Source organism: Lonchura striata, chromosome 6, assembly GCF_050655825.1.
Source record: "Lonchura striata isolate lonStrDom1 chromosome 6, ASM5065582v1, whole genome shotgun sequence".
NCBI classification, from domain to species: Eukaryota; Metazoa; Chordata; class Aves; order Passeriformes; family Estrildidae; genus Lonchura; species Lonchura striata.
This window is the reverse complement of record NC_140708.1, coordinates 35,085,374-35,112,221: the sequence shown is the minus strand read 5'-3', so window position 1 is coordinate 35,112,221 and position 26,848 is coordinate 35,085,374. Positions and strand designations below refer to the sequence as shown.

General features: G+C 37.1%; 1 protein-coding gene across 6 annotated transcripts; it reads left to right on the top strand.

Moving 5' to 3' along the window:
* Positions 1 to 6,783: 6,783 nt before the first annotated feature.
* Positions 6,784 to 25,312, top strand: FAM204A (family with sequence similarity 204 member A). 6 transcript variants are annotated; one of them, XM_021529259.3, is made up of 9 exons: positions 6,784 to 6,839; positions 6,983 to 7,350; positions 7,466 to 7,776; positions 8,739 to 8,829; positions 9,384 to 9,417; positions 9,988 to 10,090; positions 11,766 to 11,855; positions 22,401 to 22,507; positions 22,851 to 25,312. In XM_021529259.3, exons 3-9 carry the CDS (start codon positions 7,543 to 7,545, stop codon positions 22,900 to 22,902), a joined length of 711 nt encoding a protein of 236 aa, XP_021384934.3. In that variant the 5' UTR covers positions 6,784 to 6,839; positions 6,983 to 7,350; positions 7,466 to 7,542; the 3' UTR covers positions 22,903 to 25,312. The 6 variants fall into 6 exon arrangements, with proteins under 6 accessions (XP_021384934.3, XP_085439028.1, XP_021384936.3 ...); XM_085582902.1 differs by having other exon boundaries at positions 6,784 to 6,875; XM_021529261.3 differs by having other exon boundaries at positions 9,991 to 10,090; positions 22,851 to 23,095.
* Positions 25,313 to 26,848: the final 1,536 nt, after the last annotated feature.

The following is a 26,848-nucleotide window of genomic DNA, read 5'->3' as shown; positions in this document are numbered from 1 at the left end:
CCTATTTCCTTGAATAATTTACTTGTTGTCAATTTGTACAGCCACATTACACATGCAAATTGTGCTGCCTGTGCAAACACCACTTGGAGATGATAAAAACAAATTTACGAAGGCTATAGAGGAAGGATTTATTTCACTTTCTCGCCCAGGTCAAGCAATACATGTATCTGACGATTGTGTGTACCCAATTTTGTTGTAATTATATCAGCAAATTATTCTTTATAATCTTATTATTTTTAGCAGTCTCCTTGTGCTTGGGATAATTAGCTTTCTTCACTCAGTGTAAAAACAATTCAACTTGCCAGCTAGGCAGGGCACAGCTCCATTATCTGTTTTGGGTTTAAATTTATTCCCTATATTCTTGGACACTTTGTGTAAATTAAAAATTTCATAGTCCCTAATACTGTACACGCTGTTCATTCAGTGATGAATTAAGGTCCCTAAACCTCTACGTTTGCTATTAGATATCTCACCCACTTTATATGTTAATCTGTGCTAATGAATTCCACAACCCCTAGCCACAGCGAGATGACTAAAATTATTACCACTTACAGAGATATGCCTTTTTCATTTAAAGTTCAATTCAAATTGCTCCCATAAACAGTCTGCCACACAAAGATACCTCCTTTAAAGAAGAGTTACTTACCTGTAAGTAGAGTTCTCTGAAGGTAGCACTATCTGTGGATACACATTCCCAGCCACGTGACCCCTGGCTTGTGGCAGGGGGGAGTGGATCCATCCCTTGATAGTTAAGACTTTTTCCTCAAGGCACTTCATTACCTCTGCAGCTCCTGTGCCTCAAGGGTTGTTTGTATCTCAGCCTGTCAACACAACCACCCTGCACTTTTGGAAGGCCCTGGACCGGGCTGAAGAGCAGAGAGGCTCCTCAGAGTGGTGGCCATTGTGTTGAGGGAACATCTACACAGCGCTCTGCACCGAGCACGTCTCAGGTGTGTGGCTTCTTCCCTCTCAGGATTGCTGCCTATGAGCTTTGAAAGCAAGAACAGCAAATCCAGTGAAACAAAACCACAGAAGGCCACAAAAAAGCTGGCACAGAATCACACGTGTAGCACAAGGGTCACTCAAGTGTCAGCTTGTCCATGGTGCAGCTTCTTGTACTTCACAGAAAGCCTGGCTGCACAACCAAAATTTTACTGCGCTCAAAAGGAAAATAATTTCAATATTACAGTTTTCTCAATAAAGGAGAACAGCAATACCCTCTGTTGAGCGATTGTGTTTCAAACCAGTAGAGGGCATTGGCATACACAGAGACTAAACAGGTTTGTCACAGGAGCTTGAAAAATCAGCTGTTGTTTATAAAAATGAAACAATAGCACACTTCAAATACAGTACAAAGTAACAAACTAGGCCTTCAAAGTTCAATCAACACAAAAATAAAACGCTTGAGATTCTTATAAGACTTTCCAATTATATAGATCTTTATTGCAGTACAAATACTAAACTAATTAATTTTATCTAATATCCTTGAAAAATAGTTAAAATAGTGTTGTTTGTTTCACAAACGAAACCAAGGAGAGGTTAAGTACCATGGCCTAGCTCCATATCTGAGTGCCACATGAGCTGCAAGACTCCCTATTGTACTTCTAAACAACATCCATTAATACACAAAGCAAAATTCTTTGAGAGGTTAAGAAAACTGCTTTATGACTCTTTTTGTGTAAAAAAAAAATTCAGGTGCTACTCCATTTGGTGATATGGCAGAAAGGTGTTTCTTTTCTATTCTAGAGAAATGTATCCAAGATCCCAGCCCAGCACAAAGACTTTGTATTCATTATAACAAAATAGGGATTGATATATTTGGATCAATGAAATTTGTCCAATACTAGGTGAAAACCCTCACACTGCAGTGAATTACATGACTTCAGGTTTCATAAAACATATCCCACACTCAAAATTACAAATGCAGCAGCAGAGGGGTCAAGTCAGAAAACACAAGAGTCCCCACACCCCAAGGGAACCCCAAAGGGATGAACAAAGGCTGTGGCAAAACAGAAGGGAATTTCACACCCTCCTGCCTGCCCTGCTGGCATCCAGTCGAGCCAGGGCAGGGTTGGTATGGGTACATCTCCAACTGCTCACAGATGCTTTTGCCTTCTGCAAAAAACTTATCCCAGAGAACCCAGATCATCAGCACCTTGAAGCTGTTGCACTTTTTGTCAGACCTACACTGCAAGACTAATTTGTGCAATTGTTATTTGTTCCTTGGCTTGACCCTCAGAAATACAATGTCTGTTGATGCCCCGGAGTCCAAATGGCTCAAAACCTTCACAGTTTATGCTCACAATAGACAAGGGTGATGAGAACTCTTGCACCTGTGAGGCATAAAAGTTGAAAATACGTTTTTCACTCCTCACAGGAATCCTGTGGCAAAAATGGGACCCGACTGCAGATCTTCCAAGCTTCAGTCTGGAACTTTATACAGGTCTTACTTCCTCCCTGAATACGCACTGTGTGTTAGTGCTTTAGAAATGTCTTTTTTAAAGAGCAGAGAAAGCAAATTGTTCGTGGGCTGCTGATGCTTAAAACCAGACATGTCTTTCTGATTCTATAGTCAGAATTTTCATCAAAATGCAAACCTCAGAGGAACAAGGGCATTGTAAATGGTGCCAGGAAAATATTCTCATTAAAGCTGAGTGCTTGATGCTACATTGATCAGTTATGTACCTCTCTAAAATAAGAAAATTTAGAAACATCTAGGCAGACTTGCTTAGATCTTATATAGCAGAGTATGTGGAAAAAAGCCATCTGTAAACCTTTTAACTGACTTTAAATGTTCATTTGACTATAATTATTCCAAGGATTGATAAAAAGTATATTTTAAGTTAGCATCAAATTAAAAGTTTAGGAAAGAAAACTCAGAGGCTATTTTATTGTCTTTACATATCTCTTTAAAATCATACTAATTTTCCTTTCCAACACTATTTTATTGTATTAAAATATAACCATGCTAGAAAAAATTCTCATTATGTTAGCAAAAATGAATACAAGGTAGATAGTATACTAACACAATGACTGTAATCTGCTAATACAATAAGACCTTCCTATTATGTTTAAAGAAGAATCCAGTTCTTGATCATTTTGACACAGTTTGAAAACACCATTTCAAAAGGATAGAATGTGACATATTTTACTGCTTAAGAAAAAGTTTCTTATTGTCCTCATTTACTGCTAAAAAACCAGATAATAATGCAAAATTTATGTTGGAGTAGTTAATTTCCGCACTAGGAAATTGTGTATATTTTGTGGAAATAAATATGTACAGGAGTATTTGTGATTAGCTAAACATGTTTTCAAGCCTATATCCATGGAACTAGATCAGAACTTCAGTGTGTTCTATATCTGGCCTGGAAATGTGAATTGTACTGTGAGAACCTGCCATGGTGACCTGACACACACACAGCCTTCAGCTTTTCTGGGATCTGACAACTCTCACCTCTTCTGTGACTGGTACTCATTAAGAGAGTTTCAAAAAGAACCCAAAGTACATCTGACAAAGTACACTACCAGAACTGGGACTCGTGGCAGTGTCTGTAAATATCCCACAGCAGGTAAAGGAAGAGATAAAGACAGATAAAGAGAAAATTGCCTACAACCTGACAAACCATAGAGATCCTGGAAGATTCAAATTAAACTTGAAGTTACATTTAATTGCAGTAGTCCTTCCTTCTAAAGTTCAAGTCGTTTTTAATAACAGCATCAGAAATATCTAAGCTGTAATTACTGTGTTGTGCCAGTTTGATGTTCCACAGGAATCTCAAAGGCATGACTCGTTTCATTCATGAGAGTCATTGTTTGGCAAGCCTCCAGGAAAGGAATTCAAGTGAGAAAGGAAATTAGATCAGTTGACCAAAAGGAAATAAATCAGATTATTTGAATATTTGCTCAATGGGGAACAGAAAATTGCCATCAGAAAAATCTGACACCAAATCAAGTGTTCGCCACAATAGCAGCCCTCATAAATTTGATGTAGGGACATCAGGGTTCGTCAAAAGGTTGTGCTGCCTTCTGTTTTCTTCTGCAGATAAAAAGACTTTACACATTATTTCAACATAAAAACCCAGCAGTAAGTTGCAAATTCTGATAAGTAGGAAGCAAACTCTTTTGTAGTTTCATCAAGCACTTACTTTGTGAATACAAATACTTCTGGACAGATGAAAGTCCAGCAGGAGCTCTTGCCACCATTTTTCCTATGGAAGAACTTCTGAGAAGTCAGAATTTTTTTTGTAGGAGGACTGAAGATTACCCTGAAAATGTGGCTTTTAAAATGACAATTACATTTAATTTGTAATTATAAAATGCAGTTAATGTGGATATTCAAGTACTTCATTTGTGTGCACCACCAGTGCCATTCTTGCTACAAATTGGTTGTAGATACTAAAAAAGGAACACGAAGTTTGGATACAAATTGTGTAATGAAATTAAATTTGCCTTTCTGAAAATGTATCCCTACCAAATATATAAATTTGCAGGTCATAAAGATGTCACACACCTTTTAATTTGTTGAGTGTGTTCAAATTGGGTCACATTAAGAAAATATCATGCAGCCTAATGGTCTAACAACTCACTAGAACAAATGGCAATGAATATCCAGTATCAATAATGTTATTAATTACCAGTTATCTGTGTACCAAATACAACCAATTATTCAATGTAAATAAAATAACTCTCTTAAAAATTGATTTCCCAGATGAGAGGAAAATCTAGTTAGCAAGCTGAGTGTGAAATTTACATGTAGTTCATGAAAAAGTGATTACTTACGGAATTAATTGATTTTAGAAAGGAATCTGAGGATGTAAAATTATGGCATAAAAGGAAAACAATCTGAAGATCTGATTTATGTCCCTGAGAAAGGCATTTAGTTTTCCTTCCATGCACAGCCAATCCCAGAAGCTTGGATCAACCAAGAAATCCCTACTCATAGCCATATTCTCAACTATCCACCTTCATAACCCTTGTCCTTTTCTCATTTCCACAGCTGGGTTATGTTGTGGTTTGGGGCCAGCAATTCCTTTCTCAAAAGTCACATTATCATATTGAGATACAGTTTTCAACCTGTCAAAATGTCGGTGAAAAGTACATATTCTCACAAATTATTTTGAAGATGGGAAAACTCCTGTCTTTCAGATACATTTCAGTGATGTCAGCCTTGTCTTCATCTTCTCCTTGTGCCTCCCTTCCTGTTGCTCCTTCTATGCAAGATGTTCTTGGTGAATCATATTCAGGCTGCTCTTAAATGGTTAGGTTGTCTGCCTCACCCATGAGAGCTGAAAGGACAATGTGTAGCAGAAACTTAGAGATAAACAATTCCTTTGCTCTGTGCAGACTTTGCACTTTTGTGGTTTTCTCTTTACCACATTAATCCAAGGCACTACTGAGAATTTTGGAAGGATTTTTCAATTCTTGAAGAGTATGACCCTCACCCATTCTGTCCCAGCATAAACATTTTGGTGTGGCTTAACTACAAGGCTTACTGTTGGAAGAGATGCCACATTCCTTTATGACAGCAAGGATTGCTATACAACTTGAGGCTTGTCCTTCTTCTGAAAGAAGCTCAAGTCTGATGAGGAGCAGCTGAGGGAGTTGGGGGTGTTTAGTCTTGTGAAAAATGCATATTTTATGATTGGCTTTTCACAAATGTTACAATGAATATTATATGTGTAATGTTAGAAAGTTATGCTATATTGATTCTCTTACGTAGTGTGTTAAATGTAGTTTTAGGTTACAACATAATGTTAAAATAGAAACTCTGCGATATAGGATTTGTTACAAGCTCAAGCAAAAAGATGAAATAATCAAGAAACTCTTCACACAAAGATGTCAGTGAAGAGGTCCCATAAAAAGTTACAGCTTCCTTATCAGAAAAGACATTCTTCCACCTTCTCTCCATCTTTGTAGAACCAACAAGATTAAGAAGTTAACAAAACCCAGAAAAGTTCTTAATTTGCAAAGAATTTATGCATCATGTATGAGATATATAAATATACAACAAGCTATTGTTTTTAAGTTTATTCCTTTGTTCACGAAGTATGCTTTTTGTTACTTAGTATCCAAAAGCATCCAAACATCCATAATTCTTTGCTTTTTATTATCTTATAATTATCCTAACTCTAAACTTTATTACTCTAATTATATTACTATTTTAATAACCATTTTATTATTATTAAACTTTTAAAATTATAAAAACCAAGTGATTAGCGTTTTTCACAGTCTGGATAAAGAGGCTCAAGGGGGACATTATTGCTCTCCAAGACTCCCTGACAGGAGGTTGGAGCCAGAGTGAGATCTGGGAATAAGAGATACTCCCAGGGAGTAAGAGATTTGATGAGAGGAAATGGCCTTCTGTTGCATCAACTGAGATTAAAGCTGGACATTAGGAGTAATTTTTTCACTAAAAGGGTGACTAAACATTGCAATGGGCTGTCCAGGGAGGCGATGGAGCCACTGGGCCTGGAGGTGACTCCAGGGAAGACTGCATGTAGCACCCGGTGTCATGGTGTGGTGGACACAGCGGCGTTGGCTCGTAAGTTGGACTCGGTTCTCTTAGAGACCTTTATCAACCTAAATGGTTCTGAGACTCTGACAAGTCCACTTTAGCACTCGCTAAATGGTTCTGAGACTCAGACAAGTGCACTTTAGCACTCGCCATCCCTTCCGCCCCGCCGCTCCCCCCTCACGGCGCCGCCGCCATGGCCGCCCCGCCCCGGCGCCGCGGCGGCCGGCGCGCCCGCTGATTGGCTGCGCCGCCCCGCCCCGGCCGCGCGCGGGGTGTTCCGGCCGTGCCAAGATGGCGGCCAGGTAAACACGGCCGCGGGCGGCGGGTGCGGGGCGGGCGGCGGCGTGAGGGGCTCCGCGGGGCTCCGCCGGGCCGGGCGGCGGCGTGAGGGGCTCCGCGGGGCTCCGCGGGCCGGGCGGCGGCGTGAGGGGCTCCGCGGGGCTCCGCGGGGCCGGGCGGCGGCGTGAGGGGCTCCGCGGGGCTCCGGCAGCGCCGCCGGCCCTGCGGGCACCGGCGGGACGGCGAGCGCCGGCTGCCTTCCCCGAGGCCGACGTTGAACCGCGTTTCTCTTCGCTTCGCTGTCTCCGGAGCTTCCCCCCCTCGCTTCCCGGCCCGCCGCCTCCCCTGCCCGGCTCTCCCCTGCCGCGGCCCGTGGCTGTGCTGTCCCGGGAGCTTGCCCCTGTGGAGGCACGGGAGGCGTTTGCTGCAGTGTCGTCCCCCAGCTGAAAGGAGCTGTAAGCAAACGCACAGGGCCACAACTTTAAAGGACGAGAAGTGGGGGAAGAAAGAGCCAGCAGTCTCAGCATCTGTAATCAAGTTTTCTTCTTTCTAAAATAGTAAGTATTAGCACCTTTATAATGTCTTGTGTAAAACATGTAATGGTATTTATGCAGGAAAAACAAAAATATTTCTGATGACGTGTTTTGCTGGTTCTGTTTCTCCCTTCTGCAGGTTGTTTTTGTGCTGGGATGGGTAACCCGGTGTCTTTGCAGTGACTCGAAATAGTTTGGACTTACGTAAACTGGAAGATGTGGAGTGGGCTGTTACCTCCAGGACTGAATGAAAGTGATGTTGATCTAAGTTCTGATGATGGAGACGAATCACCTGATTCCTGTTCAAAGCAAGACACAAAAGAAGATACTGAAAGAGTTCAGGGGACTGGACAGGAAAGTAATGCCAGCAGTGAACCTCTTCTACCAGTGACAGATGAAGAAAGTGAATCTCAAACGTGCCCTCCGGGAGTTTCTGTGAATATCTGGAATGTATGTATCATTACAGGTCTGCAGATGAGCATAATGCAGTGCAATCAAATAGCCATTTGGTGAGATTGAGAAATCTCAATATGATTTTTAGATTTAAGTAATTCAGGGTTGACTAGTCAATAGACACATCTGAAATTTGATAGAATATGATCTGAGTATACAAACCTTAGATTGTTCCAAGTGAGGTAAACAGGAATTTAGGAAGGAAGTAATGAGATGGTAGTTTGGTGGTGATTGAAAGCACAGCAAAGAGTTGTTATTCCCATACATTTGCATAAAAGTTGTGTTTTCCGTGGTTCGTGGGCTCTGAGCTGCTTGGTAGCTGCTTTCTGCATGGGTAAGGATGCACAGCTCTGTGTTTTAGTCTCTGTGGGTGTGCTGCACACCTGGCAGGTGTGCCCTGCTGTTTGCTGTAGGGGTTAATTGCAAGCATTCAGACTCAAGAGTTCCTTATAACCTCCTGATTTTGCAGTTGTATTTAAAGGCTGGGGAAAACAAAAATCCCTGAAAAAAACCAATGTGTTTAAGGCTTTGGATTCAAAATAAGAATTGGCAAAAAATAATTGCCTTCTTTCATCCTTCAGTCCTTGTAGGTAGCCTGCTGTGCAAGGACCATACTGTCAATAATCTGTGGATTGCAAACTACCAGCTAGGCAATAAAAATACATATTATAGCTCAGGAGTGCACAACAAGCAAAAGTGTGTTCTGTGTCACATCCTATGAGAGAACTGTCAGATCTGAGCAGTCCTGGGATGTAGGGAGAACAGAAAGTCAGAGAGAGGTGATGAAAGATGAGCACCAGTTCCAGTTTAACACCATCAGAGCCCCATGGTCTCAATTTATAGACTGGGATGTAATAGATAACACAAGGCACTGTGGGTAATTATACATTTCTCTCTGCAATTTCTTAAAAATGGGGGGAAAATTGAAAATACTGACTTGCTTTTTCATGATCTTGTAGAAGTTTGTGGAGCTTCAGAAGAAACACCGTGAAATGAAAATGCAAGTGAAAGAGGAAAACAGGTGCCGAAAAAGAAAGCGCCGCCGAAAAGGTCGTTTTTTAATGATAACCAGAATTTATTTTTTTCCAATGAAGAAGTATCAATACATGATGTTTTGTGGGTTTGATGTTTTTGGTTTTTGAGGGTTTTTTTCTTGTGGTTTTTTTTTTTTTTAAATGGAGAATTGTATTCTAGAATTGTATTCATTTTTTAAAGAATTGTATTCTAGGATTTTATTTTTCCACTTGTATGCATCACTTGCAAGGTTGTAGTGAGCTTGCTACATAGAATGCAAGTAATATATTTGTCCTCTTAAAAAGGAGGTAGAACTTCCTCAGTTAATACTGATGTATAATGGTTAAGCGTGTTTCAGTAGTTCTACAAAAATTGCTTTTGCACATTCTGGTTAAAACTTCACAGATATTGCAGGAGTTTCTTACAGCTGAGTGGTTTAAATCCACATGATCACTGGGTAGAAATCCCCGTGTGTTGGTTTTTCAGAGAAAATAAAGGAAATGTGACAAGTTAAAGCTCTTAATTTCATTGGATGCTGTGGGGTATCACTGTGTAATGTTGGATTTTTTTTCTTTTTTTTTTTCCCTTAGCAAAACAGAGAAAGACTGATGAAGTGGCTAAAAGGTATAACCAGGTGAATGGGATTACCTGAGATCTCTTAGTATCAGGCAAAACTTAAAATAAGCCTGACCACATCCATAGCCAAAGCCTAGCTTTGAGCATTGCATAAAATATCTTCTAAATTTGTTCAGTGTCTCTGTTGGGCAGGCTGAATTTGTACTAGTGATTGCTTGATGGAGTGTTATTGCTTGATTTTAAAAATCAGCATAAATGTATCATTTAATGTAACTTTTAATAGACTTAATGTTCTTCCTACTTCCTTCATACAAGCTCCTGTTCAGCCTGCTCCTTCTCTCTTTCTTTCTTGGCAGTGTTGGATTTATGGTTAGACTCAATCTTAAAGAACTTTGTCAACTTAAATGTTTCTATGATTTTTCAGCTTGCTTTCGAGATTGTGAAATTAGGTGTACACAAAGGGGGAGGAATAGTTAATTTCACTTCATTTAAAAACTGAATGGATGAAAAGACCATGTCTGCCAAATGGAAGAGTTTATTTTAGCTTTGAAAAGGATATTACAAATTGTGGAAAGGGAAGTGGTTATGGTACTGACTTGTTTGTTTGTTTGTTTTTAGTAGTCAGCAGTTGGAAAATGAAGAGAAATGGAAAGAACTTACACAATACTTTGGAATCAACGATAGATTTGAATCACCTGTGAACAGCAGGGCTCCACAAAAGGTGACTGTTATTACAAAGGGCAGTGCCAGCTTGTATTTGGCAGTTAAAGAACTTGTCCTTAATTGAGATAGGAATGAAACTGAGGCTATTTGAGAGTAAAACATACAATCACTCTGAGGAAGGATAATTTTGTGGACTTTTAAAATAAATGTCCTGGAATGTTTGCTGTGCTTTCTTTTAAGACAGTATCCAGGGTTGTTTCCTGTCTGGTTTAGTTTTTTCCTGTTATGAGAGACAGAACACTTCATATGAATTGTGTGACTTTTCCTTTCATTTTACTTCATCATGTTTTTACTTTAAAATGTGTCACATGAATATTTCAGTTGACAGCAGTGGTTGCAAGAATTAAAGGTGCAAACCTAGCATACATTTTGACTGGATTTATAACACAATTTGTTCATAAATATTACTGTGTAACTAGTCATATCTGAACTAATTGTCAGACACGATGGATAAGTTAAGACTCTCACTACATTGTGAGTTTGTGGTAGTGCTATTGGTTCTATAATATTTCTTATAAAGTTCCCTGTAAGTTCTAGTACATGAAATGTTCAGTTAGCTTCCTTTATGATAATCTTTGTATTTTTCATTTTCTTAACGTAAGTTTCTACATGCATATCATGAAGATTTGTTTGCTTCTTATTTTTGGTGGCTATTTAGTTGTCATTAAAGATGGATCTTGAATGAGGCCCAAACTGTTAAAATGCAGATGGTTTCATTGTAATTTCAGGGATATTATCACTAGTGGAAGACACATCTCACTGTTTTCATATTAACGGAATTTGCCATCACTGCAACTTCCAATTGTGCTTTTTTTTTTCAACTACCACCTGAAATAATTAAAGTGCTGTGTTTGTAGATCACTGTTTCTCAAGAATTCCATTAGCATTTTCATTTTTATATTTTAAAAAAGTATATGTTATGGAACTGTCAAATGTGTTTTCTTTAGTTCACTAATGTTTAAAATCAGTGAGGCTGTAAATTATCTTTTTTATGAGAGTGAGGTTTTTTGTGCATTTCTGAAGTCAGTGCTACCCTTCTATACTCCACCAAAAATTTACAACCATAGTTTCCAGGAAATGGCTTTTTATTATGTTATTTGTAAGTGTTGCCATTAAACACATTGTTAACATCTGAAAATAAGAAAACAACCCTTAAATCCTGAACATTTTCATTGTTTTCCATAGGGCTGCTAGAATTTTTAATTTATTAACACAGTGGAGTGGCTATGTGCCAGAACTCTGTTTTTTTGGGTAAAGATAAGATCTTAGAACTGTAACGATACAGTGGTAATTGCCATTCTTCATGTTACCTGACACATATATTTCACATTTTGTTTAGAAAGCTCCAGGGATGGAAGAGATAAGCCAGATCTTCAGATGAAATTTTATTGTGACAGGCATAAACTAGCCCGTGTAATTTTTTTAACCTATAGTATTATCTTGCACATAAGGTGGAACTAATGCAATGATTTGTGCTCAGGCGGCCTCTCAGTGAATTCTTAATTATACTGTCCATTACAATACACAGACAGAGTGATTTGTGGTACACACAAATTACAGGTTTATGCAATGTCTTAAAGAATTTAATGAAAGAAATATTTTTAGAAAGGTGGTACTCCTTTTAAATATGTTCTTTTTCTTCTGAAGGCATTTACCTTTTTTTTTTTCTCTAGTCTGGCCTTGAACTGAGCATAGAGAAGTGTGTGGCTGAAGGTGACATTGCCAAGGCTGAGGAGCTGAGTGACAGATTAGCCATTCGTGAGGTAAGTGGGCTGTTAACAAGAGCTCTGAGGGGTCATTTAGTTTTGCACACCTGGACTAAAAGTGTAAATGCTGAGTAAAACAGCATTGAAGGTTGTTTGCAGCATCTTTCCCATTTCCTGAGCAGGCTCCTGTCAGTGATTTCAGAACTTTCCTGCTGATCTAGCAATGCTTGGACAGCTGTAGCTGTGTTTTTGAAAATACATCCATGAACTGTCCCAAGTAACCTTGCTTTAGATCCTTGCTGCTCACTCCTCAACTCAGAAGAATATCTGGTCATCTGTGTTGAGCTTTTGATTTTTTTTCCATGGTGCAAGCCAAGAGAACAGGAGTAGTATGTTCCCTTTCTCTCAGTTCCCTGTGCCTCATAATTTTTTTTGGCATCACCTTGTCTATAAGCTTGGGAAGCCTCAAGACAGGTAGAGATATAGCAAGCCTAGAGCAAATGAGAACACATGGAAAACCAAGCCGTGTGCCAATACTTGTTTTTCTGTGTATTCATGTGGTCAGGAGAAGATTCTTCAGGCTGGAAGAATTCTGAAGAGTGGGAGTAGATGGCTGTCTCTCTGTGCTACTGCTGTAGCCTTAGAATTGTGTTGGATATTTTTTTCTCCTTGTCATAATTGTTCAGTCTGTAAATACATACCTAAAACCAAGTCCAAAGTAACACAGTTTTTCCAAGTTGATAGTTGGTGTACCCGAGTAATTTCATGAAGGCTGTAGTCTCTTTGCTACAAAAGTGGGAGAAAAACATCTGTATGTATGGATCTTAGTGAATACTTAAAACTGGTGAGGAATCTATCAGATAGCTCTGGTACCTTCATTTAAGCAATTGTTCAATTTGTGCACATAGGATAGGTGGAGGAAGCTGAAATAAAAATAGCTGAAGTCCACAAAGGCTGTTTTCCCCACTGCTAGTTCTGCATGAGGGAGAAAATTCAGAGGAAAACATTAGGATAATAAGATAGTTTAACAGTTTTGAAGCCAGGTAAGAAAAAGTACTATTTCAGTGAGTGGAAATGTGATCTTTTTAAAGTAATCTAAGTAGTAGGATTTCAACTATAAATCTCGATTTACTAAAAAATAATTATATAATTTTTGCTTTCATTCTTTTATCTTGCATATTCTTCCATCTTCACAGAGGTAATGGGAATTTTCTGTCCACTGTATATGCTTGCAAAATTCAAAGGGATTAGGAAAGCAAAGACAAATTTTAGCTGCTTCTCATTCTCATACAAGTATTTTAAATGTTTCTTAAATACAGTGTTTTCAACTAAGCTTTAATGTAAAATTGCAGATTTAAATCTGTTTAATGCAATGTATTACAATATTGTGATGGCTTTAAAAACAGACAGCTTTTGAAGTGGGAAATACAGTTCTTAAGCTTCTCTGAGGTTAGGTAAAAGTAACTGTTCCTCAGTGAGTGTTCTTACAAAATCATTAAACTCCTCCCTTTAGTCACTCAGGGCAGTTTTTAATGACTAGACTATGACTAGACTCTTATCTGCCTTGTCACCAGTGATCACAAAACTTCAGTCTGCAACGATAACAGCTATTGACAGTGGTAGGGATGTGTCCTGATGTTCCCTTTAAGTCTGACCAGCTTCTGACTGTTTTATTACCTTTCATGTGTACAACATGAAAAACACTTGCTGTTCTCCTTCACAAATGTCATTATCCCATCTCCTCTAAAGTGGTTGGAGTATTATAATCAATAAAACATACTGAGGTTCTAGTGCAAATTGTTTGACTATAAAAACAAATTAATGTAAGAAGTTTCAAGGTTTTGTAATATTTATGATAAACTGTTATCTGATTTTGGTAGCCATGGGATTATACAACATCTAGCATATCCCAGGTGCTACAGCAGTGTATTATTATTTGTGGAACATTAGCTTCAAATTGTTGACTTTCAAATATTAGCATGTTGTAATTCTGAAAACAAAATGCTTGAAACATTATTAGTATTCACAACCTTGACTTGGTTTTGGTTAAGTGGGTTTATCTGAACAAATAATACGTTGAAAGAAGGGAAACTCAAATGACTGGCTTGATCTCTCATGAGGAGTTCTGTTGAGGCAGAATCCATGTGAATTCACTGGGGTTCTCTGCTCTTGTAGAGATGTGCTCCATTGCTCACTGCAAGGTTCATTTTTCTTTGTGATTTTCAGAAGCTTTTTTTTTAATGGATCTTTTAAAATACTTTTTTTCCTAAGGAAATTCTTCTAACAGTGACTGTTTCAGTGAAGAGCTATAAAAATTTGAGAATTTGATTATGGAAGAGGCTGGTTGAACAGTCATTGTTTTGTATACAAGTACACTTAATAAAATACTGCTTTCATGTTGTATTCATTCAATTGCTACTTTTTTTCTCTTAGCAGTTTACAGAAGTGTTGATTTTATTATACAATGCCTCTAAGAAGTGAGTTAGTTTTTAAATAATATGGCTATTTGTAAACCTCTAACTTCCAAATGCAACACAGCTCTGTGAGCAAGTCAGGCATGGAACTGCACTGTGGCTGTATTGAAGTGCACCACTTCTGAAGTCTGGAGTAATAAATGGATGAATTATTGTTCTTTTATCTCAACTTCATCTCTTTATGTATAGTTTTCATTTTTCTTGAGCGGTGTTACAGGGCTGGGGACAGGGAGTGTGTGAGAAACAGCTGTCTGGTGTTTGGGGTGCAGCCCCCCTTGCAGCCATGTGAGAAATGTTCAGTGGGTAGGTGTTCTTTTTGAAATCAGGTGTATGGGGTTTTAATCGGCACCATTTTCTTTTGCAAGAAGCAGTGACTGGAACCTGCTGATAAAGCTTTTGCTTTGAGGCACAGATCCCAGAGTTCTTACAGCCGTTTCCTGCCTTAATAAGTGAAACTAATTTTTGATGTATAACATTTATAAGCCTGTGAAACTGATAGGGCAGCTTCAGTATTTAGAAAAATGAAGCCAAAAATAAACAGATGATGAGTATATACAGTAGAAATATGTCCTGAAAAGCAAAGGAATGTCAAAATGATGCTGTCAATATCCTGTCGTTGTGATACAGTGAGGAAAGGTTTTTTAAAATCAGATTCATTTAAAATCACTGATGACTTAGGCAATATGCATAATCTAGCAGCTGTCAGTGCATCATGGAATTTTGCATTCTAAAAACCTAAATGATACTGCTTTAAGGTTTTGGGTCTTCAGGTTCTCTAAGGAAACTTGTTGCAGGTTCTTTAAGGAAAATGCTACTGCACTGCATTAAATTAGGCTTTGGGCAATATATTATTTGTTGTTTCCTTTGCTTTGACAAATACACACAAATGCTGATTTTAAAACAAAGCTTCTCACTCCAGGACCATTCAAGATTTTGGAGTGAGAATTAGAACTTGAATGTCTCCTGCATAAGCCTGTATTTACTGGTGGCTGCATGGGTGGATTCATATGTAGCTTTTGAGACTGGCTGGTGTGTTCACCCTTTTTTTTTTTTGGCAGTTGCATTTCTGTTATGAAAATGAACTGTAGATATTACACTGCTGAATATTTTGTCTAATCTCTGGGCAAACCTCACTGCCAAGTGTTACCCCTTGTCTCCTGCTGTCAGTCAGCAGGGTAGATCTCTCCCTGTGGCATCTTTGGCCATCCCCACATTCTCTTGTGGGGTATTCTGCTTCCCTGAGAGGTCTGGTGATCAATTTAAGTTCTTGATTTCATTAATTTATACACAAATGAACTTTTTTCCTGAAAAAAATATGGGCATCTCTGCATTATGGTGTGGAGAATAATTTAGGCCTTCAGTAACTGTTCCTGCAGCTTCTGGCTGGGGCACCTCAGTGCTGTGATGCAATTACAGTGTCCAAGATCAACACTGCTTTGATAAATGTGTTGAGCAGCAAAATAATTTAGGTGGGTCATATTCCTTAATTCACCGTAGAGCTTCCAGAACAGTTAGACTACTGAATTATTTCTTTAATACCTGCAGTACAGTACTATTAGTATTTAAAAAATGAGCAATTCATTGCAGTGTGCATGGTACAATATGCACAGTTAGTGTTTATTACTGTAATCCAGTAGCTGTCTTTGTTATCACATTCCAGGGCTTCCAGCATGGGCAGAGTCCTTCATGTTTTATAGCTGTGCTTTTCAGATGTAGTCTGGCATACCTAAAGCTGTTGTTTGAACATTGCATTTAAGGATGATTTATTTAACTTGAGAGATGCCAGTAGAAATGTTAATGTGGGAGTTACCCCAAAAAATCTGAGCCTTTTAGAATGAAAGTTATTAAGAGAATAAAGTTCATGTGAACACTTATCTGGAAATGACATAATTTTTTGGTGATGCCTTAGGGTAGGATAGCTGGGATGTAATAGTAGCAGATACTTAGCATATGGAGCTAGGAAGAGACACTTGGAATTATGTCAACTTCTTAGTGCTTTGTAAGATTTTTCTGGAATTCTATCTTGAGATGTAATTAAATTGTTCCTACTGTGTTAGTGGGAATCCACCTAGATTTTTTTTGAAAAATAAATGTTGATAAATTAAAGCACTGTGACTGTGCATAGCTGGATGTGTTTATCCCTTTGAGTAAGGATGGTATGTGCAGATGTCTGTTAATTTCACTCTGCTATAAATAAGTTGCAATTTGGAGTGGTACTTGTAAAAATTATTTTCATAGCTAAACCAAAAAAAATCTTAAAAGATTCTCCACTTTCGCTCCTTAAATTCCTCCTTGAGAAAGAGGTTTTTTTATAGTACTTCTGTGATCAAATCATGGTTTGGTGTCTCAAAATGCAGAATACAGATTTCTTACGGCTTTAATACTATGAGAAATAATCTGACTAAAGCCCAAACTTTGCACTTATTGGTGTTTTTTGTGTGAACTGCCTGGTAGGCAGGTGCCACATTGTCTAAGAACACATTAGCCTGAGGACTGTAACTTGAACACAATTGACCATATTAGACTTACCTGTCAAAAGTAAGTTTTAAAATATTTTGTAATTTAGTGTGCCAAATTGCTGTAGCACTTGTCAGTCTCTAAATACCTCAGACTTTTTGACAGCATTTCCTAAGCACCTGGCTTAGTGTCTTCTGGCATTTTGGGGAAAGATTTAAAAAGCTGCAATTTATATGGACACTGGTATTTAATCAAATTTAAATGAAATATCTACATTGTAATTGGTGAAATTAATTGGCTATTCACTGGAATATCATCCTCTTGTTACAGCAAGATCAGTCCTGCTGTCGTCTTTAAAATTTGATGCATCAGTTTTGACCATTTTCTCATGATCAAATTAGTATCTCCTGTCTGCAAGTAACCTCTACTCATATGAATTAGAAATGGAAGTACACAAGGAAGTTTGTTGGTTATAACTGCTGAAAACAATTCTGGAAACTGGTTTCCATGTGAGAATCCAGGTAGGAAATGGTTGATTGTGATGACCTTACTGTCAGAGGTGGACAGGAGTTAGTACTTGATGTTATTCTGTTGGTAAAATGAAATTTCTAAGTTCGGTGCAATGTTCACAATTTCTCACAGTGTTTTTAGGTACCTGAAGTGGTGCAATTTTATATGGAGTGTAACCAAGCACAAATTAACTTGGAACTCTTGTTGTGGAAGAACTGCCCCTCCCCACCCCCCCGCCAAAAAAAAAAAAAAAAAAAAAAAAAGGTTTTTTTATCTGTGAAGGATTTCCTTTCTTACCTTAGTGAAGGTGTTTCCAAATACTCCTCTTCATTGAGGTGGTTTTCTTCTAACCTTTGGAATATGGCAGGGTTATCACCTAGAATTACATTCTTATGCTCCCTTAATTATGTATATCTTTTCCTTAACAAACCTTAAAAAAAGATTTCAGATGTTACAAGTCTAATTAAAGAGACAGACAAAGCACAGTTTATACTGTAGATTTTTTCTGCAGTTCAATTAATCAGCATGTTTTCTCTTTTAATTAAAACCATTTTAGTAAATTAAAGCCCACAGCAAAACACATATATAATTTGTTTGTAATTAGCTCTTAATTGGTGGTAGTTGAAGCTTAGCACCCTTGGTTTCTTTCTTCATGATTGCCATTTTATTAGCAGCCAGTCATTAATTAATCTTTTTTTCTAATTAGCTTATAAAACTGTTGATGGCACATTATTGTAAATGTGATTTTAAGTTCAAAGCTTGTTAATAAGCTTTCTTACTTAGAAGAACAGAGATAAAGAAATTGCTGAAAACAGTACTACAGTTCTTTTTTTAAAACTGCCTTTGTTATAAGGGGGCTCTGTAAAGCATCTAACAGCTTATGGTTAATTTTTTAATGCTGTGTTTTCTCGTGAATGGAGGAAGTTACTTGCATTTAAATGTTGAAGTCTAGCAAAGAGCTTAATATTAGAACAGTTTTCTGTCCTTTTTCCATTACTGTGTCATCCAAATATAATGTGATGTTGTAATACACAGCATAAAAATACAACAAAGGTATTACAAAGTATTTTAAAGGGGAAGTTGAGCACATCATTGAAAGGGGACAATTTTCACTGCAAAATCCACTCGGTATTCTTGTTTGCTTTATATATTTTATATACGTCAGCAATGGATAACATTCCATAACATAAAAGGAGAAAATCATTGCTAGAGGCAAGCCTGAAATAACTAGATTCATATTTGATGAGAAACTGTAACACTATATTAAAAGGCTGTTTGGCTTCTCTGCTATGATCATAGGATATTTCAGGACCTGTTTGAATATAGATGTTTTGTGGGAGCTTTTGTAGGTTTAATATTTGGTATTTCATACCTCAGTATTTCTGGAGCAGTTCTTGATTCCGTTGTCTCATATTGTTCAGCATTTACGTTTTACAGTCCTATCTTAAAGACAAGTCTTTGCTTTGTGATATTTAATGTTAAATGTCCTGATTTGCAGGGAAGTTTTCTGGAAGTTACAGTAGATTCAGTTGCAACTTAATGAAAATGTTTACTCTTCTGCCTGAACTTTACATTCTATTTCAACTTCAGCCATTTCTTTGCTTGTTTTAAAAGTGTTTTATGATGCTATGCAAGAAACACTAGAAAGGGATAGCTGACAAGGAAAAAATTAAAAATTGGATAAAAAGTAAATGAATAATGTCATATTACTAAAAAGATGAGAGGCTAATTTGTGCCGACTTTTTGCTAATTTTGTTCAAGCCTCAAAATGAGGAGCTGTCACCCGTTCTGTGTAGCACTGATGACAGTGCCAATGATCCATGAAATAAGCTGCCGCTGGCTTTGTTCTGATAAGAATGAACAAATCTGCACAATGTACGGCTCCCAGAATCTCATTTTCATACTTGCATGCAGGCTAAAAGAAATAAGCTGTTTGCAGGCTTGATTAATCAGACATTTGAGGGTTTTTTGTCTCTTTGATCTCTTTCGTCTCCTAGGTAACTTGCTTGACATTAATGTTGAGCTTGAGTAAAGACAATCAGGAATTGTAGACCAAACTGATATAAAAATTAAAGACCTTAACACTTTAAGTACTCCAGTAATGGTTCCGCTTTACTTCAGAAAACATCTGTTTTCATTTAATTAAAGAACAAAAGAGAATGGCATAAATATTTTTCGTAGAGACCTGTTATTCCATAAAAAGTTAAAGTATGATAATTGGTATTTTTAAATAAATGCCTTGAAAGTGTTCAAAAAGAAGCAAAGCTTCAGATATTTGTTACAAGGTAACAATTTCAGATGAGTATGAAATTTTCATTTATGCTACATTAAACATCTAGAGTAAGATATTTGACATGATTATTGGTCAACTTCAAAATGGAAAGGGCTTTGCCCTGTCGAAACTAAGTTGTTTTTCAAGTTTGTCACAAAATACAAATATATATAGTGTTACAAGGATGAACCATTATATCAGCTTTACTACCCAGTATGATTTACACACTTTAAACCTGTAAAATTGAAAGGAATTTAAAAAAAAAATGTCGCAGTGCGTTTGCTTGAGGTTATGCAGACGCTTTTACAAATCTTCCAAGTGGCTGTAAAGATGAATGCCTCAAGGGTCTAGCCAGGGCCCTGCTTTTCCAACCAGCTAAAGCCCTTATCTTAAATCCAAGCAAAGTACCATTAATCTTTTTGAAAGACCTTTTATGGCTTTTAATATATCCCAAATTAGAACATTTTACACCCTTGGTTCCTGAAATATGGTGATAAAAAGCCTTTAGAGCTTAATTTTCCTTACTGCGTGCTCTGACCAATTTGCAGTTCTTTGTGATAATGTTTAGACACCTTAATTAAAATGCAGCAAAATATTGGATGTTCTATATGGAAAATGCTGATACTTTGACTACACAAGAAATTGTTGTATATATTTTTATTCATGCTTTCTTACTTCTTTTAAGATTGTATTTTATTGAGTTATCTGATGACCTGAAATGTTAGTATGTTTTTTTTATTTTTTAATGTAAAATCCCTTGACCAAGCTTTTATGGATTTCTTCTGGGAGCGAGCAGGGACTGAAGATGCATGTCTGGGTTTGGGTGGGAGCAGAAGACATTTAATCTGACTAAAATGTTTGTGTGTGTTTATATGCAACATTTGTTTTCATATCTTGAAAATTTTAGCCTAGAAACTGTAACAATGCTGGAAAATGCTTCTGCTTTTGCTTGCACATACACTGCAGAGGATCTTATTATCCCATTTTTTTCTGCACTTTTCAAAGATGGAAGAACTCATTCTGTCTTCCAAAAAAATGCAGATGAAAGGGTTTTTCTGCAGCACTTGTTTAGAGCACACCTGTGTATATTTGTGTGTGTGCAAGTGCTCAATAAACCACTAGAATATATTTTAAGGAGATTCTGTTATTCATCACACAATAAAAGTTAATTTTCAAGTGTGTTAGGAGGTAAAATACCTCTAATAAAGGCATGGTTCTGCTGACTGACTTCAGCCATCGGTTTGCTCTGTTGTTTAAATTAATAATTACTACTGTTTCAATTTAAAAGTAAACATTTTTTGAGTATTTTAGGTGAGTTTTCTTAAGCATTTTTATTGCAATTATATTAAGGTTAATAGCTGCCCTTAAATATTAAGTGACAATGCAAATAAAAGAATGTTATGTTTTAGTCTTTGACCTGAAATTTAGCAGTTCAGATGAATTACTGTTAATAAAAAATGTTAATGCTCAGGGGAAAATTACATAGATAATATAAAAGTTTTGAAGTAGCTGGTCACAGTATTTTGTTAAACTGTTAGGCTCAGCTCCTAACTGCTTGTGCTGCCAGCATTTAGAGCCTCAAACAAAGCACAAGCTGAGTTGTGCTTGCTGCCTTTCCTTAAAGGCTGCTTTCTTCATTCTTGAAGTCTGAGAAGACCATAAGGTAGAATGTCTTGTAGTCATGCTGGTTTGGGTTTTTTAGGTTTTTTTTTTGCTTTGTTAACAAAATGATCACCTACCTATTGTGTGTTTGATGGGATAATTGTGGAAAATGTGTCAGTGCATCTACACCTGCAGATGTGTTCTTGAGTTCTTTCTCATCTTACCTGCATAAAGCATTTCCCAGAATAAATATTTGTCTGTATAGATGGTGTACATTATTCATTTATATTAGCATTAATAGTGGAACTTCAGCCAAGGTGTTAAAGAGTATTCTTTCCCTTGTGTCTCCTGTTCTTTGATGCTCCCATGCCATTTTGGGGGGCACTTAGAATATGCACTCAGAAACTGTTTGCTAATTTCAAGAGGTTTTGGTGTGAGTTGTAAGAAAACCCGTTTGCCCACATCAGTTTGTAGCAATTTGAGGTAAATGAGTTGCATGTTTGTCTTGGAGAACAGCAGAACTTCGGAGAACAAATTCTTTAACAACTCATCATGTCAAGTTAAGGCAGCAACCATGAAATGCAGCTACAAGTTACAAATGCTGATAAGGGAAATAAACTGCTCATAGTTTACTGTATCTTCTTCCATCTTTTTTGCTTTACTCTTCCCTGCCTTTCACTCCTGCACTTGACATTCACTAAAGTGAATTTAATTCTCACAGTTTGCATCAGTTTATGGAAGTGGTACTCACCTACATGGAAAGCTGGCATATTGCACCCTTGCTATCTAAAATCTTACAATGTGGAGATAGACACGAAGGATACTGCATCTTTTATTGTTGGACAGACTGATTAAACTGAAAAATGTGTAATGGTAGCAGCTCTTCCTGTAGAAAAATGTACTTTTGGGTGGATTTTGGACCTGATTCTATTGTGTTAGCATAGCTGAAGTCACAGACTGGTACGAAAAATGGAGACTGTGTATTTGGATATGTTTGTCTATATAAAACAAACAAAAGGATCCAGTGAGCTGTTACTCTTGCTTTTGGTTTTAAAAATGAAGGATTTAGTGAGAAGGATTGCTTGCCCCAGGGTCCTACACTTTTTTGTTTCCCTCAAGAGACGTTTGTCCAGTCTAATAGTCCATCATCAGCCTAATATTTGAAAGATATTTTAGTATCTATTGACTTTTGAGAAACAATATCAGACCAAGTAATTTGTGAGGCTTAAATTTCATATGAGCCATTTGCATCTAATCAGTTTTCCTTTGTTCCTTTTCATGTCTTAGCTTGGTGTGAAAATTGCCAAAGCTGCCGCTTGCCGCAACTTTGTAAAAGCCAAGCAAGAAGCAGAGGCTGCCCAAGAAGCTCAAAAGAAAAAGAAGCTTGCTTGGGGGTAAGTCATTTGAGTATGGAATTAAACATTTGTGGTTTCATTGGCACTAAGTGGGTACAATACAATCTCAGTTAAATGTTTTTTTAGTTGAAATAGGCTTGTGCTAATCTTATTTGTTTAGTTTAACCTTGCTGGGTTTTGGTGGGCTTTTTAGGAGTGTATCAGACTTAAGTACAGAGGCTTTATCAGAAAGAAAGTGGTGGTTGTATGGCTATATTTGTCTTCATGTCTTTATAACAGTATTAAAAATAAGTTATTTTTATAGTTGTTAAGAATAATATGATTAAATACCTGAAACACATAGCCGCATCATTCCTAATGTGAGTTTTGTGTTCCATTTCAGATTTGAAGCCAAGAAAAGATGGGAAACAAAAAGCAACATGGGATACATGTAGCCCATCCTATTTTCCTCAGGAGTCAAATACCTGTTGTTACTTGAAGAATTTTTGTGGACAATTTATTAAATCTAAACATAAACCCCCCAAAACAAAACACATCAAATGCCTGGTATTTATCCTAATGCTTTTAAACTGCACTATCTTGTTTTGTCACTGTCTTAAAAATAATACAGAAAAAATACAATCTGAATGTCAGTACTGTGTTAAATTTTTCTCCTGGATATGAAACGTAAAGATAATGCATTTCAGGTTGAATTTGGAGTCTGGTAGAGAATTGGTCCAAATGTGTTTTGTGCTGTACTGCAATTATAATGTAAGGCTATAAGGAGAGAGGGGTGTGTTGCTTCTGATGCTACATAGACTTAATGCAGTGTTTTCTGCTTGTAAATTGGGGGAAGACACTAAATAAAGAGCAAACCCAACTTATCTTTTTGAAACCAAGGATATTTATAGCCTTAATAAATATAAACACACACACAAAAAAAAAGCCTAAAAGTCATGGAAGGATCTAGTACTATTGGTCATATCCTGGTTCTTCATAATATTTCAGATTGCCAGTTTTCTTTCCTTCCTAATAACACTGGTTTTAAAAGTCCCAGATAAAAATATATAAATACATATCTTGGAAATATATCTGAACTGTTACATTGTAAAGTTAACTGCACCCAAGATACAAATGTAGATTTTACTCCAAGTCAAATGTTTTACAGATCAATTATGATTTGAATGTTTATGTTATAAGATTATAACAAGAATTGATGATAATATTTCTTCAAAATTATTCTCAGTGAAAAGTAAGTACACATTCAAAACTAATAACTTTCTTCCCTGAAGCTCTTGCATATATGTTTAGTTACCACAATGCCTGAATTGAATTGGTAATGTAAATGTCAGTTATTGTTAACCAAGATTAATATGTTTCAGGCCAAAGGTATGGTATTAGTGTAATGGTGATTTACTGTGTAAGTACTCGGGGCTAAAACAACTTGCCAACAAATAGCAATTTGAAGCTTTACGGCAGCAATTCGAAGAGTTCAGGTTTGCAGTCCAAGATGGAATAGTGCATTTTTGTTCATTAGCCCTTAGGATATTTGATTCTTTTTTTTTAAATCGTATTTCTTTCGCACAGATGAGAGTTTGCAATATGGTAATCTGCAGTTAGCTGTAATTAGTTATGATGACAGAGTTGAATACAATTGCCAGGATTGTAAATTAGGGGCTGATTTGGTTTCTGCAATATAACATCATAAATCTCACACTATGGTTTACAAACTACTTTGCTTTGCAAACTTTTGTGTGGAAGGAAGCAAGTGCTATCTCTAGTGAAGTGATTGTAAAGGTGAATTGCATGTTTGCACGTGTATACACACAGGTTACACCATGACCCTACATCAGGATCTTTCCATTCCAAATGTTCCTGTCCAGAAGTTACAGGCAATTGGTCCATAATTGCTGTGGGTTTTCTTAAGGATCTGAAAGATGGGTTAGATACAGTTGACCTTTGTTATGTACTGAAAAATAGAATGATAATTAATGCCAAACACACCAGCAGCATTCCATTAAACTTTTTAAAGTATCATTTATTAAATAAGCTATTTTCTCTTTTGCAGTAATTGCTCTTAAGATTAACAGTATTTGTCAAATCAAGATCGTGATCTAATTTCAAGGATCAGTGTTCTTTTTTTTGAAAATGTGCTTTAACAGAAACCCAAGCCCTCAAAAAACAGCTATTGCCCAGCTACCTGTAATATTTTAGATTAAATCAATTAGTTTTATGTTAGGCCATTCAAAATGGAACAGTTTAGGTAGTATGCAGAATATTTGCATCGGGTCACTTGTGTGATTAATTTAAAAATGACCACATTTCAAACCTTTTTATCCACCTAAAATGTTTGCTTAAAATATTAGTTGATTTCCACATTCCAAAATCTCTTAACAGGGAAAATACAAAGGCTTAATACAGCTTTATAGAGTTAATATAAATACATAAGAAATAGATTAATAGAGAACTGTATCTTTAATAATCTTCCTAAATTGCTGGTCTGTTTTTAAATGTCTTGCATTGTGCTGGCACCTCTTTTTTTTTTGAGTTGTTTTGATCTGTGATGTAAATTTTGTCCAAGCAAGTAGAAGTGTATTCTGAGACTTAATGTTTCCTGTTTAACAGTGTTAAACCAATCCAAATGCTTGTTTTAGTTAACTGAAAGTTTTTTAATCAGCTTAAATATACAACTTCTTACACTGATCTAAATTTGAGATGTAATAATAATTCTTTTAGCAGATGAAAAGTTTGCACTATCTCCTTGTTTAACTGAAATTACTGATCTAGAGAAATGTACTTAAATTATAAGTATCAGTACCAATCTGTTGTGATGCCAGATATTTATTAAAAGTTCATTTGATGCTATCTTGAGTTGGGCAACAGTTCAAAAGCAGCCCTCCCAAAATGCTTCCTCCCTCTGAGAAGTCCTGAAAAACATAAATGCATGCACTGCTTTTACCCCAGTTTTTTTCCTCTACCACAGTTTTACCCAACATCAGTCATGGTACTCTCTTGGATATCCTGAATAGCCTTAAGTATTTTGAGGGGAAAAATTGTGTAGCTTCCCAAGTGTGGCTGTTTGGAGTAAACCAAGTACCTGGAAAGTAGACTGTGCTCTCACAATTTCTGTGTGAGAAATCGTTGTTTGAGCAGGGCTGTCTCTGGAGCATCCTGGCCTGCTCCAGCCTCGCTGTGTTGTGGGCCAGGCTTTGTCAGTCTGGCCTCTGAGCTGGGCTTGTCACCCAGCTGCTGTGCCAGGCTGAGGCCTTTGCTTTGGGGTTTTCAGCAGCCCTGACCGTGTCGGGTTGGGTGGCTCTGCACCATGTCACTGAGCAGTGTTGGTTCTCCTTGAACACTTCTCAGGGTGCCATGTCTTCCTTTCTGCTCCCATCTCATATGCTTGCAGTACTGTTGTGTTTTAAGGCCTACACAAGAAATTCTTTTATCAGCTCCTGTGATAAAATACAGTCAGTTTGAAGTTTGACAACAGCATACTAATACAATTACTTGTGTTTCTTAATGCTGCATTCCTGAGCTCCTTAACCAAAGAGTGGCTGCAGGGACAGTTTGACAGATAAAAACATATATATAGTTGTTAGAGTTTTAATAGTTTTTTGCCTGCAACCATAATCTGTATCATTATTTTTTTTAGTTTAATTCTGTTGGACAAGTTTCAAAGATAAATGTGGTGTGTAATAAGTCTTTGCAGCCTCTAATTTGTGAAGGAGTGTCTGTCCAGTTAATACTTGCTCATTGAAGCAAGGGGTTTTGAAATAGCTGAAGTACGAACTGTAATTACTGATGTCTGTTTCCTATTCACCTATGGCTTCTGGCATTTGATCAAAAACTGTAATGTATTGCTTAATCTCAAAGCATTCCCCACTTTCAAAAATATTTACCTCATGAGAATTGCACAGCACTAAATGACCTTAGCAAAACCAGAATAGATTTTTATTTGGCATTGATCATATGTAGCTAATCCACCAACAAGTATTTTTCCTGTTATTTTTGAGCGTTGGTAATTTAGGTACAGATGTGCCTGTAGTGTACCTTTAGTGCAAGCTCAAAGCATCTTAAAAAGTATTAAATTTATTAATAATAGGGTGGGATTTTTACTTCACAAATGGGGTGGCTAAAAAGAGAGGTACAAAGGTTGAGCAATTCATGTGAGGGCAAACTCCTGGCTGGCAGCAAAGTGGCAAGTGGAAGGAATCTCCTGGTTTGCTGTTTTGTCAAAGCTGAGAATAACACAGAAAAACCAGTCTTGAACAATTTTGTGGCAGGTGCCTAATCCTCTTTGAAAGTCATTGGGAATTGGGCACCTCATTACCATCTCTCCTACCGAGAGAGTAAAAGAGCTGCAATACTGAATGCAGATGTTCTGAGCGTCGCAAGAGTAAG